Consider the following 15,090-nt stretch of genomic DNA (forward strand, 5'->3'; position numbering starts at 1 on the left):
GTTCAAACCACACAACGGTAGTTGTGGAATTTGAATCAGAGTCACAGCGAAGTACAGCACAGAAATAGACCCTTCTGCCCATCTAGTCCATGCTGAAACCATTTAAACTGCCTACTCCCATCTACCTGTACCGGGACCATAACCTTTCATATCTCTACTATCCATGTACCTACCCAAACTTCTCTAAAATGTTGAAATCGAGCTCACACGGACCACATGCTATCAACTCATTCCACATTTTCGTGATCCTCTGGATGAAGCAGTTCCCCTTAAAACTTCTGACCTTTTTCCCTTAAGCTATGACCTCTGGTTGTAGTCCCAGTGGAAAAAGCCTTCTTGCATTTACCCTACCTATACTCCTCATACCTCTATCAAATCACCTCTCAATCTTCTACATTCCAAAGAATGCAGTCCTAACCTATTTAATCTTTCCTTATAACTTAGTTCCTTCAGGCCCAGCTACATCCTTGTAACTTTTCTCCGCACTCTTTCAACCTTGTTTACATCTTTCCTTTGGGTGTGTGACCAAAACTGCACATAATACTCCAAATCTGGCCTCACCAATGTCTTATAAATCTTCAGCCTAACATCCCATCTTCTGTATTCAATACATTGATTTATGAAGGCCAATGTGCCGAAAACTTTCTTTACGACCCTATCTACCTGAGACACCACTTTCAATGAATTATGTACCTGTGTTCTCAGATCCCTTTGTTCTACCACACTCCTCAGTGCCCTACCGTTCACTGTGTAAGATCTACCCTGGTTGGTCCAACTGAAGTGCAAAATCTCCCACTTGTTCAGCTGATAATCTGGAATTTGGGAAGAGAAATAGCCAGCCTTAATAATAATGAAATATAATTCATCCTAGTAGCTGGATTGTTGTAGAAAACAGCCTTCCTTACCCAGATTTGACTTTTGTATGACTCTAATCCCATCTCTGTGGGTTGTTTCTTAAAATGGGCTCTCACCACCTTCTCAAAGGGGAATTAGAGATGGGCAATAAGTATTAGCTTTCCCATTGATACCCTATCCCAAAGAATGAATGCAATTCATTACCTTTATACCCTGTTCTAAATGTTCATTTTGTTTGCTTCAATAGCTATATCTGGCAGAATATTCCATAATAAAATATTTTATTTGCAGTTTCTATTAATTTTACCACTTCCTTTGGTTGTTCCTGACACTCAAATACTAAAAATAATGTTTTTGTTTTCAATTTCACCATTATTCAGTGTCAGAATCAGAGGATATCATTGATTGGAATCAGAAAGTTCTTCATACAAAGAGAAAATAAAATCGGAGGGTTAACCACCCCGAACAAATCTGAGCAACTATGCATCATAACTCAGAGAGGTCTTGAGGTCCGAGTCCATAGGTCACTCAAAGCTGCTACGTAGGTTGGCTCTGTGGTTAAGAAGGCATATGGTGCATTGGCCTTCATCAATCGTACAACTGAGTTTAGGAGCTGAGAGGTAATGTTGCAGCTATATAGGACCCTGGTCAGACTCACTTGGAGTACTGTGCTCAGTTCTGATCGCCTCACTACAGGAAGGATGTGGAAACCATAGAAAGGGTGCAGAGGAGATTTACAAGGATGTTGATTTACAAGAATATACCTTATGAGAATAGGTTGAGTGAACTCGCCTTTTCTCCTTGGAAGAATGGAGGATGAGAGGTGGCCTGATTGAGGTGTATAAGATGATGAGTCAAAGTCAAAGTCAAAGTCCTGTCCCGAGACTTAGTGGCTCATCAGGTCAGTGCTTATGCCGGTTTCTGTGGCGTGGGCGACTGAGAGTATGAGTCTCCCCACCCCCCCCGGTCTATCACGAGGTTGACCCCCAGCATTTTTTTGCCAGTACCCATTTTTCCGCTGGGTAGACTGGACTTGCTCAAGGCCACACCCACGCTGCCTCAGCTGGGCTCGAACCCACGACCTTCAGGTCGCTAGTCAAAACCCTAACCACTTGGCCACGCACCACACATAAGATGGTGAGAGGCATTGATTATGTGGATAGTCAGAGGCTTTTTCCCAGGGCTGAAATGGCTAGCACAAGAAGACACAGTTTTAAGGTGCTCAGAAGTAGGTACAGAGGAGTTGTCAGGGGTAAGTTTTTTATGCTGAGAGTGGTGAGTCGTGAAATGGGCTGCTGGCGGCGGTGGTGGATACGATAGAGTCTTTTAAGAGACTCCTGGGTAGGTACACGGAGCTTAGAAAAATAGAGGGCTATGGGTAACCCTAGGTAATTTCTAAGGTAAGGACATGTTCGGCGCAGCTTTGTGGGTTTTGTGTTGTGCTGTAGGCTTTTTTCTATAACATTAGCAAACCAGCAAAAGCAATTTTACTACCTATTTACCAAGAAATGATGGACATCAAAATGTTCAAAATTAGGAAAAATTAAAATGGAAAACAGTGCTATGTACTGTAGTATTTTCCATTTTCTACATACAATGCAGGCCTGTACAGAAATATATACGCATGTTTCTGAACCTTGGTTTTCATTTTTGTAGGGCAGGGCATCTCTACAACCCACACCTCCAATCCCATCTCATCGATTGGAACTCCTGACTCCAAACAGCTTTTGTAGAAGGCATTACCCCAGAGGTTCACATACATTTTCCAAAAAATACATGTCATATGGATCATTTTTCTCAATAAATAAATGAATAAGTATAATGTTTTTGTATTATTTGTTTAATTTGGGTTCTCTTTATCTAGTTTTAGGACTTAAGTGAAGATCTGATCATATTTTAGGTTATATTTTTGCAGAAATAGAGAAAATTCTACTGGGTTCACAAACTTTCTAACACAACTGTACCATTGAAATTTATCACAAAATAGTTAAATGAGACAGAACTAATGACATTTTCTCACTCCTTCACCTGGTCTCACCTATCAGCTGCCAGATTGCATCCCTTGCCCTCCCCAACCTTCTTGTTCCTGCTTCTGTTGCCTTCCTTTCCAGTCCTGATGAAGGATCTCAGCTTGAAACATGAAATGCTTATTTCCTGCCAGAAATGCTTTCTGATTTGCTAAGTTCATCCAGGATTTTCTGTTTGTTGCGTTAATTGTGTTAATACCATTTCCTGTCTCTTTCATACATTTCATGTTAACTTTGGCCAAACATTATCAAGCATCATCATCATTACATTTATTTTTTTCTTGCATCAAGATTGCCTACTTCTTCCTTTGTTACATCACCCACCCATGATCTTACTTCATCTGCTCCTACAAAAGTTCTGCTACCCCTTAGTTGCTGCTCCCAACTCCACAGACACTCATCCTTCGTGGATGCTGTGGTGCTGCACCAGTTAGTGCTGCTGCCGCCTCATTTCTGGGAATTTGGGTTGATCCTAACCCCAGGTGCGCTCTCTCTCGTGTTTGCACGGTTCTCCCTGTCACCAGATGGGTTTCCACTGTGTGCTCTAGTTTCCTCCCATATCCAAAGATTAATTGGTTACTGTAAGTTACCCCATTGTGTGACTAAACGGCAAAAGAGTTAATGTGAGTTAACGGGCAAGTGAGACTGAATAAGAAGTAGAGCTACAGCGAAAGAGGAAGGAGAATCAATATCTCGGTTGGGAGCTAGCATGGGCCAAATGGCCTTCTTCTACCACCTAGTAAATAAACTGCCCGAATCCTAACTTGCATCTGATCCATTCTCTGCCACTTTGTTGGCTCAGCAGCCTTTGTTGGATACCAAACTAAATTTTAAAATGTTGGTCTTTGTTTCCTAATTCCCCTTTGCCCTTGCTATTCCTGTTCTCTATCTCAATAACATTTTTTATCCCTTCACCGGCTCTATCATCTAACTTTAGTTCTTCCACCTTTGCCATTCATGTATTCAGCTGCCTGGAGTCCATGCTCTAGAGTCCCAACCCTGAGGCTCTTCCGTTCTCTACCCACCACCTTCTAAGTCACTACTAAGGCATGGCTCCATGACATAGTTGGTTAATTCCTCCCCCCCCCCAACCCCCGGACACACACAATAATGAGAGGTTAGGTGTTGAATTTTATTTGATACAATATCTGTGAAGAATCAAAGGACATTTTACTTTGATAAGGTGCTATACAAATAAAAATTAGCAGCTGTAGAGATATAACTAGAATTAAGGTTTCATGTTAGTGACCTTCAATAACTGTGATCTATTATTTTATTTACATCATCTGTTTTTAATCATGTGTGTAGCTTTGATTTCTATTTTTTTTATCTGATTACTTGTTCTGACTTTGAAGTTCAATGTGTGGTGACATTCTTGTACATACCATATATAGCCTGAATTCCTGAAATGCCAATGAACATGCTAAAAGGGAGGAATAAACACCTGCTATTTTGAATTTTTGACAATGGAGACCAAGGGAACTGAATACCACAAATGGTGTTTGGGGCACTTGAGAGATGGCGCTGAAAATTGTTAAGCTGGCTGATCTCTGGAAGTGGTGAAGACAGGACATGTATGGTGACAGTGAGGATAGAGGGGAACACAGCTGCTGGAACGATGAGTTTCTGGAAATTAGGAAAAAACGAGAGTTGAAAAAGAGGAAAAAACATTACAAGTTCTTATTCTTTCATTACAACTGGTCAGTTCTGATACAGACTGGAAGCATTCTGCAGAGATTTTTTTTCTGTTAAATTGTTGGACTGAGTGTGTATTTCTTGGTGCCAGACCTGTAGAATTTGTGGAGAGCTTAATAATTAACCTTTCATCAAGACAACGAAAAGATAGTCCTAAAGACTAGGGGGTTTAAGGCAATAACTTAAACAACATTTTCTGCTTTTAATTCGCATTTCTGATCGCTACAGTTTTTTTTTGTTTTGCCTTCTGAACCCCAGGTCTAAATTAGCAAAAAAGTGTCACAATGATACTCCGAGCTTTTCTTGAAGCAGTTTCTGCAAATGTTTCATATTAACGTGATGTGTGTGTGGATGGAGGGCGTTAATGTGGTTACGAGGAGACTGAGGTGGGAGACCCGCCGCTGCTCCCTGCGGGCTGGTGGGACAACGGAACCACCGTGCGGTCCTCCAGGAGAGGGGGCGCTGCCGAGACGGAGGAGGGCGGCGGAGGCCGCTGCCACCTGGGGAGGGAGGCGATCTCGGCGGAGTGCCGGTCGGAGTTGTGCGAGGGAAGGAGCGGCTCCGTCGTCCTTGGTTGCCGGCGATCACATGAGCCAGCCCGTTATGGGTCTGTTGTTGCCGAGCTAAGTTTAGACTGTGGCGAAAGTAGAAAGAAAAGGACGGGGAGAAATAATAGGGACGTGCCTAATAAAACCGTTGTTACTGTGGCCTCCTGGCCCCATCACCGAACTGTTCCCACAACCTATGGGCTCTTTTTCAAGGACTCTTCATTTCACGTTCTCAATATTTATTGCTTACTATATTATTTCTTTTTTTTTGTATTTGCACAGTTTGTTGTCTTTTGCACATTGGTCGTATGTCCGTCCTGTTGGGTGCGGTCTTTCGTTGATGCTGTTGTGTTTCTTGTATTTACGGTGAATGCCCGCAAGAAAAGGAATCTCAGGGTTGTATGTGGTGAATATATGTACTTTGATAATAAATTTACTTTGAACAATGTGAGGAATATTTTTGTGCTGGAGATAGTTCACCCCCCCCCCCTTCATCTGTCACTTTTCGCTTCAAATTCCTCGCCGTCGTTTACCTCCTGCCCCAAATCTCGCGAGAGACTGCGAGGGCTTGGGTAAAGTTTAATATGGCGTCTAATCTGTTAAAGGTAAGCGGGCGGCCCGGCATCTGGCTCCGGCTCCCTCACCTCTCCCTCTCCTTGTCGCAGCTTTCCTGGCCTTGTGTCAGCTCCGCTCGCTTTCTTCCCCAAGGTTTGATCTGGTGTAAATGTGTGGGTTGTTTGGAAAATGGCGGCCCCTTGTTGGTCGTGGGCCCGGGTCGCACTGAACGGTCGGCTAAGACGAAAAGGAAAGAAGCATCACTTTGTAAAGGCCTTTCCTTCCGATGTTCCCCATAGTTCTGCATTTGTAGAACTATCAGCATGTTTTGCTTTGTGTATGAGGAGTTTGTTGTAGAGCTAGGATTGATGGCTTTAAACGTAAGGTGCAGTACGTTTAAAAAAAATAGCATGTATGATATGGTATGAGGGCAATGCAGATGTTAAATCTGGAGTTGTTTGTAAGTGAGCTTTAATTTATGTTAATTGCTTTTTTCATCTAGCGTCTCTGGTAGTGACAAGGTGAAGGGTGAATTTTAGGAGTTCATTTGTTAGTTCACAGTTTAGAAATAAAAATAAGACCAAGGATGAAGTTATTATTGCGAACATAGTGTCTCGTTTGTAAAATATGACTCAAGATTAGAAATAGTTGGAAACACTGTATAATTAGCATCTTGGCGGAATGGAAGATCTACATTTTAGGTAAACACCAGAATCAAGTTGAGGGTTAAAACCAAGGATTTTAAATTTCAGGTGGAGGTCTCACACACTTGGAGTCTCTGTTCGCTGCTTTGACTTGCCTATGTATTTTTCAATGTTTTTGTTTTGTATTAATATTATCCAAGTAGAAATAAGGCAGTAGGAGATGGCAGCTTTAAAACTTTTATTTACTATTTAGACTGAGATGCGATCAAAGGCTTATTCACCCTTGGTTCTCGGTGAACGAAGAATACAAATTGCATTCTTGATGGCATTCCATATGTATAATGCTAAATGTTTTGGAATGGGGGAATTTAAAAAAAAAATTTGCAATTGGGTCTCAATGAAAAATCAGTTACATAATGTTCTTGTGATACTTTCCATCATTTTAATAATTCCATCACACTAATATAACTGATTTTTTTTTGAGATACAGCGTGGAATAGGCCCTTTCAGTCCTTTGAGCCAAGCCGCCCTGCAATCCCCCAATTGAACCCTAGCCTAATCACTGGACAATTTACAATGACCAATTAATCAACCAACCATTACATCTTTGGATTGTGGGAGAAAACCCACGTGTGGGGGGGAGAACATGCAAACTCCATAAAGGTAGCGACAGGAATTGAACCCAGTTGGGTCACTGGTACAGTAAAGCGCTGTGCCATCCAATGTCCTCATCCAATACTTTGCAGTTTTCAGTGAGCTGCAGTTGTACTTGCACTATTGGATGTTCCTCCTTAATTTTGTATCTGTAACTTGAAAGGAAATATTTATACTTGCTAGTGATCATAGAGTATTTGGATGACATGTTTTAAGTGTATGGTGCATGTTCTCACCAGCAGTAAACTTGAGGCAGAGACAGGTGATTTATTTTTAAGTGCTTTTCGTTTTTCCAACTGACTTTTTGATTAAACACAGTCACCTTCAAATTCATGAGCTTAAATTGGAATTCATTAACTTAAAACATTAGAACATTTCTGTTCTCTAAGTAAGCATGCATTTCATTTCACTTGTATGTGTTTTAAATAAACTTGAGTTAATATTTTAAAATGTTACTATTAATGGATATCTAGAGTTGATGGAGTTCTGTAGAATATGATTATGGTAATTCTGATAAAACTATTGAACACATACATAACAATACTAAGCTGATTTGCAGCAATGTATGCTCTCTCAAGAGACCTGGGCAGCGTTTATAATTACTTCTCATAATTGGCTATAAGATGGAATCAAACCAGATGCAAGAGTCTGTGTACCTTAAATGCAGGAAGGAGGGAAAGGATTTCTGAATCAAAAGGCAAAAATGTAGAAATCAGAATTAAAACCAAATATCCTGAAAATACTCAGCAGGCTACTCAATATTTTTGCCAAGAGAAGCAGAGTTGACATTTTAGATGGATGACATTTTAAACAGAATTTCGAAACATACTTTAAATATTTAAATTGCAGAGGAAAAGGAGAGGTGGATTGTTGGAAATTGAATAGAGTTTTAGTGACACAAAAGGTGATGGTACTGGCTGAGAGAGAGTTGTGGGGGCTTATTTTACCAAATTTACCTGAAGGACTGTAAGTTGAAGATGTTTGAGGACAGGTGAAAAAACATGCTGAAACAGTGGATACAAAGTACTGCAGTACCTGGAAATACCCAGCAGATCTTGCAGAATTAGATGAGTTTTGAAAACTTGATTTAAAGTTACTAGTTGATTTTTTTTTTAATGACAGTTGGCTATTCCTGACATGAACCTAGAAAAGCTAGTTATCTGAAATTGTTGAATTATAGAAACATAGAAAACCTACTGCACAATACAGGCCCTTCAGCCCATGAAGTTGTGCTGAACATGTCCCTACCTTAGCAATTGCTAGGCTTACCTATAGCCCTCTATTTTACTAAGCTCCATGTACCAATCTAAAAGCCTCTTAAAAGAACCTATTGTATTCGCCTCCACCACCATTGGCCAGCAACCCATTCCAAGGACTCACCACTCTCTGAGTAAAACAACTTACCCCTGACATCTCCTCTGTACCTACTTCCCAGCACCTAAACCTGTGTCCTCTTGTGACAACCATTTCAGCCCTGGAAAAGAGCCTCTGACTATCCACATGATAAATGCCTCTCATCATCTTGTACACCTCTATTAGGTCACCTCTCATCCTCCGTCGCTCCAAGGAGAAAAGGCCAAGTTCACTCAACCTATTCTCATAGGGCATGCTCCCCAATCCAGGCAGCATCCTTGTAAGTCTCCTCTGCACCCTTTCTATTGCTTCCACATCCTTCCTGTAGTGAGGCAACTGGAACTGAGCACAGTTCTCCAAGTGGGGTCTGACCAGGGTCCTATATAGCTGCAATATTCAGCATTTGAATTCAGCATTCAGTTCTAAGTGCTGTAAGGTACACAGTGGCAAGATAAGAAGGTGTATAATTGTACTCAGGGAGACACAAAAAAACTATAGATGTTGGAATTTTGAGCAACACAAAGCATTGAATGAGCCTGGCAGGTCAGGCAACATCAGTCGAGGGCAATGGGCGGTCGATTGTTAATGTCTCTGTAGATCCTACTGACCTTATTAATTCCTACAGTGAGATGTGTGATACATTGTGTTTATGTTGGGCTTCATTGTGATGGTGTTAAGAGGTCAAAGAAAGGCGAAGTGCTGGAGAGTTGGAGAATTAAACTGTGCAACTGTAAGTTCAGGCTGAACAATGGGAATGGATGGTCATGTTTTTTTCAATGTCATGGAATTTCTGTCATAGAATTGGGCATTACAGCACATTGTAGGCCCTTTGGGGTATATGTATACCATCAAGCAAAACCAGGGTGTAAGGCACAATGGTGTACACAACACACAATAACTTAGGAAAGAATTAAACACAAAGAAACAAAGCAAAGTGCATAAATTAAATATTGTAAGGTACAGAACAGATTAACTGGTGATAACTTCAAATGCGATGCCACAGTGATTTCAGAAACTTAATGGCCTAAGGGAAGAGCAACACACACAAAATACTGGTGGAATGCAGCAGGCCAGGCAGCATCTATAGGAAGAAGCACAGTCGACATTTCAGGCCGAGATCCTTCGTCAGGACTAACTGAAAGAAAAGATAGTAAGAGATTTGAAAGTGGGGGGGGGGGGGGAATCCAAAATGATAGGTGAAGACAGGAGGGGGTGGGGTGAAGCTAAGAGATGGAAAGGTGATTGGCAAAAGGGATACAGAGCTGGAAAAGGAAGAAGATCATGGGATGGGAGGCCGAGGGAGAAAGAAAGGGGGAGGGGAGCACCAAAAGGGAGATGGAGAACAGGCAAAGAGTGATTGTGAGAGAGGCAGAGAGAGTAAAAAAAAAATGGAGGAGGAAATAAATAAGGGATGGGGTAAGTAGGGGAGGAGGGGCATTAACGGAAGTTAGAGAAATCTTTGTTCATGCCATCAGGTTGGAGGCTATCCTGGGATCTCCCAGTGGCCACACATTTTAATTCCACGTCCCATTCCTATTCTGAAATTCTATCCATGGCTGCCTCTACTGTCAAGATGAAGCCACACTCAGGTTGGAGGAACACCATCTTATATTCTGTCTGGGCTGCCAACAACCTGTTGGCATGAACATTGATTTCTCTAACTTCTGTTAATGCCCCTCCTCCCCTTCTTACCCCATCCCTTATTTATTTATTCCCCCCTTCCCCCCTCTTTTTTCTCACTGCCCCTCTCAATCACTCTGCCTGTTCTCCATCTCCCTCTGGTGCTCCCCTCCCCCTTTCTTTCTCCCTAGGCCTCCCAGCCCATGATCCTTTTCCTTCTCCAGCTCTTTTGCCAATCACCTTTCCAGCTCTTAGCTTCACCCCTCCCCTCCTGCCTTCTCCTATCATTTTGGAGTTCCCCCTCCCCCCTCTTACTTTCAAATCTCTTGCTATCTTTTCTTTCTGTTAATCCTGACAAAGGGTCTCGGCCCGAAACATCGACTGTGCTTCTTCCTATAGATGCTGCCTGGCCTGCTGCATTCCACCAGCATTTTGTGTGTGTTGCTTGAACTTCCAGCATCTGCAGATTTCCTCGTGTTTGCGGGCCTAAGGAAAGAAGCTGTTTATTACCTGACCGTTCTTGTTTTGTGCATTGGAGTCTCTTGCCTGAATGTAGAAAGTCAGAGGATGCTGGATGGATGGGTGGGATCCTTGCATACACAGCGGCCCTGATGGATGCTAGGGAGACCGCTATGATCCTCTCGGCCATTTTCACAGAGCTTTGAAGGGACTTCTGGTCCAATGCTCTGCTGCTCCCATCCAGATGATGCAACTTGTCAGGATGCTTTCAGTGGTGCTCCTGTAAAATTCAGTTAAGATGGGGGGTAGTGTGGGAGCTTCGCTTGCCTCAATTTTCTCAGCAAGTGGAGATGCTGCTGTGCCGCCTTATTCAGGGACATAATATTGAGGGACCAGGTGATGTGAACTCCCAGGAACCTGGTGTACTTAATTGTCTCTACTGAAGAGCCATGTATTTACAGAGGGGTATGGTTCATCTGCATCTTTCTAAAGTCCACCATAATTTCCTTGGTCTTCTTCACGTTCAGGCTTAGTTTGTTCTCACACCAGCCCACGAGCTACTCTACTTCCTCTCTGTACTCCAACTCATCATTGTTGTTGATTAGGCCAACCACTGTTGTGTCATCTGCAAAATTAATGACATGGAATGTGCTGAATCCTATGACGCAGTCATGTGTTAGCAGTGTGAACAGCAGTGGGCTAAGTGCACAGCCCTGGGGAATGTGCTTAGTGTGATGGGGCTAAAGACATTGCAGCCCACATGGACTGATGTTAACAAGTTACAGAATCCAGTTACAGAGAGTGGTGTTGAGACCCAGCGAGGACAGTTTCCCCCATCAGTTTCTGGGGTAGGATGGTGTTAAACACCGAAAAAACAGCCTGGCATATAAGACCCCATTTTCCAGGTGGTCAGGACAGAGGCTATGGCATCATCAGTGGATCGATTTGAGCGATGTGAACTGGTAAGGGTCCAGTGTAGACAGGAGAAAGAGTTTAATACGCTCCAGCTGCTAAAAGCATTTCACAATGGTTGATGTTAGTGCCACTGGACGATAGTTATGTAGGCAGATTGTCCTTGAAATGATGGCTGCTGACTTGAAAACCAAAAGTACAATGGACCTCTGCCAGAGAGATGTTGAAAAATATGTCAGCACCTCAGCTGGGCTGCACAATCTTTCAGAACCCAGGTATATTATTGGGGCCCCACGGGGGTTTGTCTGGTTTGACCCTAGCCAGGGTCTTCCTCAACTCAGCTTTGGCCAGATGGAGTGACCTTCCTCACCAGCACTTTGTTTTGTGTATCAAACCAGGCATAAAAGACATTCAGCTTGTTGGGGAGTGAGGCGTCCTGGTCACTGATGTGCAGGGTAGACGTGGCCTGTAATCCTCTGAATTCCCTGCTACATGCAACTTTTGTCTCTGGTATCGCAGAAGTGGTTGTATGTTTTCTGAGTATGCTCCCATTTTGCCTTCCTGAAGGAGTGGAAATGCCCAGTTCTTGTTTTCCTGAGAGTATCATGCCCTCGATCTAAAGGCAGCATCACAATCCTTCCGCCGTGCGCATACCTGTAGTAAACCATGGCTTCTGATTTGCCTTCACACAGATGATTTGTAAGGGCAAGTCAATACATGTCTCTATGTAACTGGTCACAGAAACCACATATTCCTTGATGTAAACATGTTTTATAGGTAGCAGCCTCCCTTAAGATTCTCCAGTTGATGTTTTCAAAACAGCCCTGTAATGCTGAGATCGCTCCCTGAGACCAGGTTTTCACACCCCTCAAGAGCTGGTTTGGCCCATTTAATCAGAGGTTTGTATGTTGAATTAGCGTAATAGATAATGTGGGATTGTGGGACTGCTTTATCTGTACCTGGTATGTTAGTATAAACCAGGTTCAGTTTATTTTCACCTCTGATAGCAAAACCAATGTGCTTGTGAAATTTAGGCAAAACTGTTTTCAGATTAGCATGGTTAAAGTCACCAGTGACAATGAAGATACCATCAGGGTGTTTAGTTTGAAAGTCACTGGTGTTGTAGAGCTCATGCAGCGCCTTGCTGACATTAGCAGTGGGGAGGGGATTTATACTGCTACCAACACAATTATAGTGAACTCCTTCGGTATATAAAACGGTCTGCACTTCACTAAAATGAATTCAATTATCGGTGAACAATGGGATGCCACTGCTAATGCATCTATACACTAGTTCTTATTTATGTAAAAACAGATACCACCACCATGGGACTTGCCTGAGATTGCTAAGATTCTTTCATTCGTTGCCCATCTAAGAGTCTCTTAAATATCCTTGAAGTACTTCTTTCTACCACCACCCCCAGCGGTCCATTCCAGGCACTTACCACACTATAAAACAAAAACACCTACCTGTGACATCTCCCCTAAAATGAGCAATACGTATACTATACTGCTTCATCTGGAAGGCATACTTGGGTTCCTCAATGGTGGGAAAGACTGAGATAAAAAGGTAAATATTGAACCACCTTTAGTTGCTTTGGATTGTGCAATGAGCAGAGTCCTTGAATCATGTTTATTATTTGTGATGGAGGACTAGCTTTGACCCACAGCAATGCTATGCCATCAAGAGCAAATTGTTTTGGAGTTCTCAGCATAGCCTGTTAGACTCCCATGGCCTCACATTAAGCAAGACAAAAAAAACCTGCTGATTTACAAACTTGTGCTATCATTTGGTTATTGAACACATTCAAGATTCACCTAATATAGCAAGGGCACAGGATATACTTTGGATTCCTGTGACTAATGGACTTGCCCACCTTTGTATTCGGCAGAGTAACTCTGTATAATTTTTGTGGCCTTTCTTCACCCGCCAATATTTAATGAAATAGGATTGATCCAGTAGTTACAATTGGGTGTTCAAGAGTCAGTCTGAGCCACTGACTGCAACAAAATCGTATTCTTCTGCAATTTCTGATTAGTTGTCAATATGTCTTCTACTATTATCATTGAGTAAGAGGTGTGAGTAGACAGAGTCGTGAAGAACAGTAATCAGCTTAGTAATTTTGAGGTACCATATGGTGTAGCTACAACCCATCTGCAATGCATTGTAAATTACAGAAATGCATGCTAGAGCTAAGGGATTGCATAACCAAAAGGCAAAATAAAAGATCAGATTAAGAGGTAGTAATGTGAATGTGCAGTGACGGTGGTGCCTATCACATGAATGCCAATTAAAAGAATGAAGTTGCTGTTAACAAAGCTGAAGTGTTCGCTATCAACCAGATGTGTCAAATTCACCTTCGTCTTTCCAACACGATAGCAATAAATATTGAAGTACTTTGGATTTTATAAAGACTATGTCAAATTCAGCACCATTGAAGAGGACAGATAAAATTTACATCTCCATAGTCCATCAGGAAATTGATATTTTTATGAACATTACTGTCAAGGCACTTATTTACCAATAGTTTGCCACCTACCTGTTTGGTTCTGCATGAACTTCTTTAGTCTTTGCTGCAAAGTGAGTTTTGGTGGAATTTGTTATTGGACAGTATTTGATGGAACATGGCATCAAAGGGTCCTGCAGTTTTCATGTTTCGATAAAATTGAGGGTAAAATTCATCCTTGATTGGAGTCTATATGAAGTACATAAACTGATGGTGGTTGGAGCAAATTTCATATGTAGGATATTTCTGCAGGAGTTGCTTGAGGACAGATTCCTAGTCCCAACCCTCTGCAGCTTCATAACAGGCATTCCACTGAATTATATTGAACAAGAACTGGGGTCTTTGCTGACCATCAAACATTCCAGTTACATTAATCCCATTTTATTCTCCCCTTCTCATCAACTCTTGAGTGTCCAAAACTTGCCTTGCATTCTTGGTTCAGTTATAGTGACGAATTAACTTATGAGCTTGCATATATCTTTGGGCTATGGGAGGACACTGGAGTACCTTGGGGAACCTGCATAGCTACAGAGAGAGCATTTGTACCATCAGCATCTGAGATTAGAATAACCCCAGGCCCCTGAAACATGGGGAACATTCAGGTATTGACTATAAGGCATGTAGGAATCAGATAAGGACCATCTCTATTGTGAATTCAGTAGCATCAGCCTTACCAAAATTCTTGTTAGCAATACCTGGTGATGTCTGTTGACCAAAAGCTTACAAATGCTGTCAGTGCTACAAAAGTTTATTAGTCAGTGGTTATTTTGTAGGTAGTGATTTATGGCTGACTTCCCTTTTCATTATTTACAATGCGTACATCAGAAAAGTGATGGAATACCATCCACAAATTCATGACAGTAGTTCCAACATATTAGAACGTTGATACCACTGATGGGGTGTGGGGGTGGGGATGATCTTTTTTGATTGGCATCTATCATCTCTAAACATTCCAATATTGCTAATGGTACTTCCTATATAAAAAGCAGCCTGTCAATACTTTGCAAGGATTGAAATACTCAAGGTCATAATTCACTATCTGCACGTTAAAAGTGAATTGGTAAAAATCAGACAATGGGTTAGCAAATAAACATTTTCATAATAATCTGATCCTTCAATGAAATTAATTCTATCTTGCCTTTCTCTGCTGGCATAACTTTCATTTGATTGTCTCTTCAGCCCTAAGTTTTGCTATCTAATTCTGTTACTATCCTTTGGAAATTTATTTCAAGGTTCTTTAACTTTGTGTGAGAACACTATTG

At 41.8% G+C, this 15,090-nt stretch overlaps 1 protein-coding gene across 3 annotated transcripts in view; it reads left to right on the forward strand.

The window, feature by feature from the left end:
- The first annotated feature begins 5,117 nt into the window (after positions 1-5,117).
- Positions 5,118-15,090, forward strand: part of LOC140726800 (cullin-5) — a 72,627-nt gene continuing 62,654 nt past the window's right edge. The window contains exon 1 of one of the 3 annotated variants that reach the window (XM_073043644.1): positions 5,118-5,184. Coding sequence is in view for 1 of the 3 variants with exons in the window: in XM_073043642.1 (XP_072899743.1) it covers positions 5,710-5,730 (21 nt within the window). In the remaining 2 variants the exon portion in view is untranslated. Of the gene's footprint in view, positions 5,185-5,691; positions 5,731-15,090 lie in introns of those variants that run through there. The other 2 variants (XM_073043642.1, XM_073043643.1) reach the window with 2 other exon arrangements.

The sequence above is a fragment of the Hemitrygon akajei genome, chromosome 4 (genome assembly GCF_048418815.1).
Source record: "Hemitrygon akajei chromosome 4, sHemAka1.3, whole genome shotgun sequence".
Lineage (NCBI taxonomy): Eukaryota > Metazoa > Chordata > Chondrichthyes > Myliobatiformes > Dasyatidae > Hemitrygon > Hemitrygon akajei.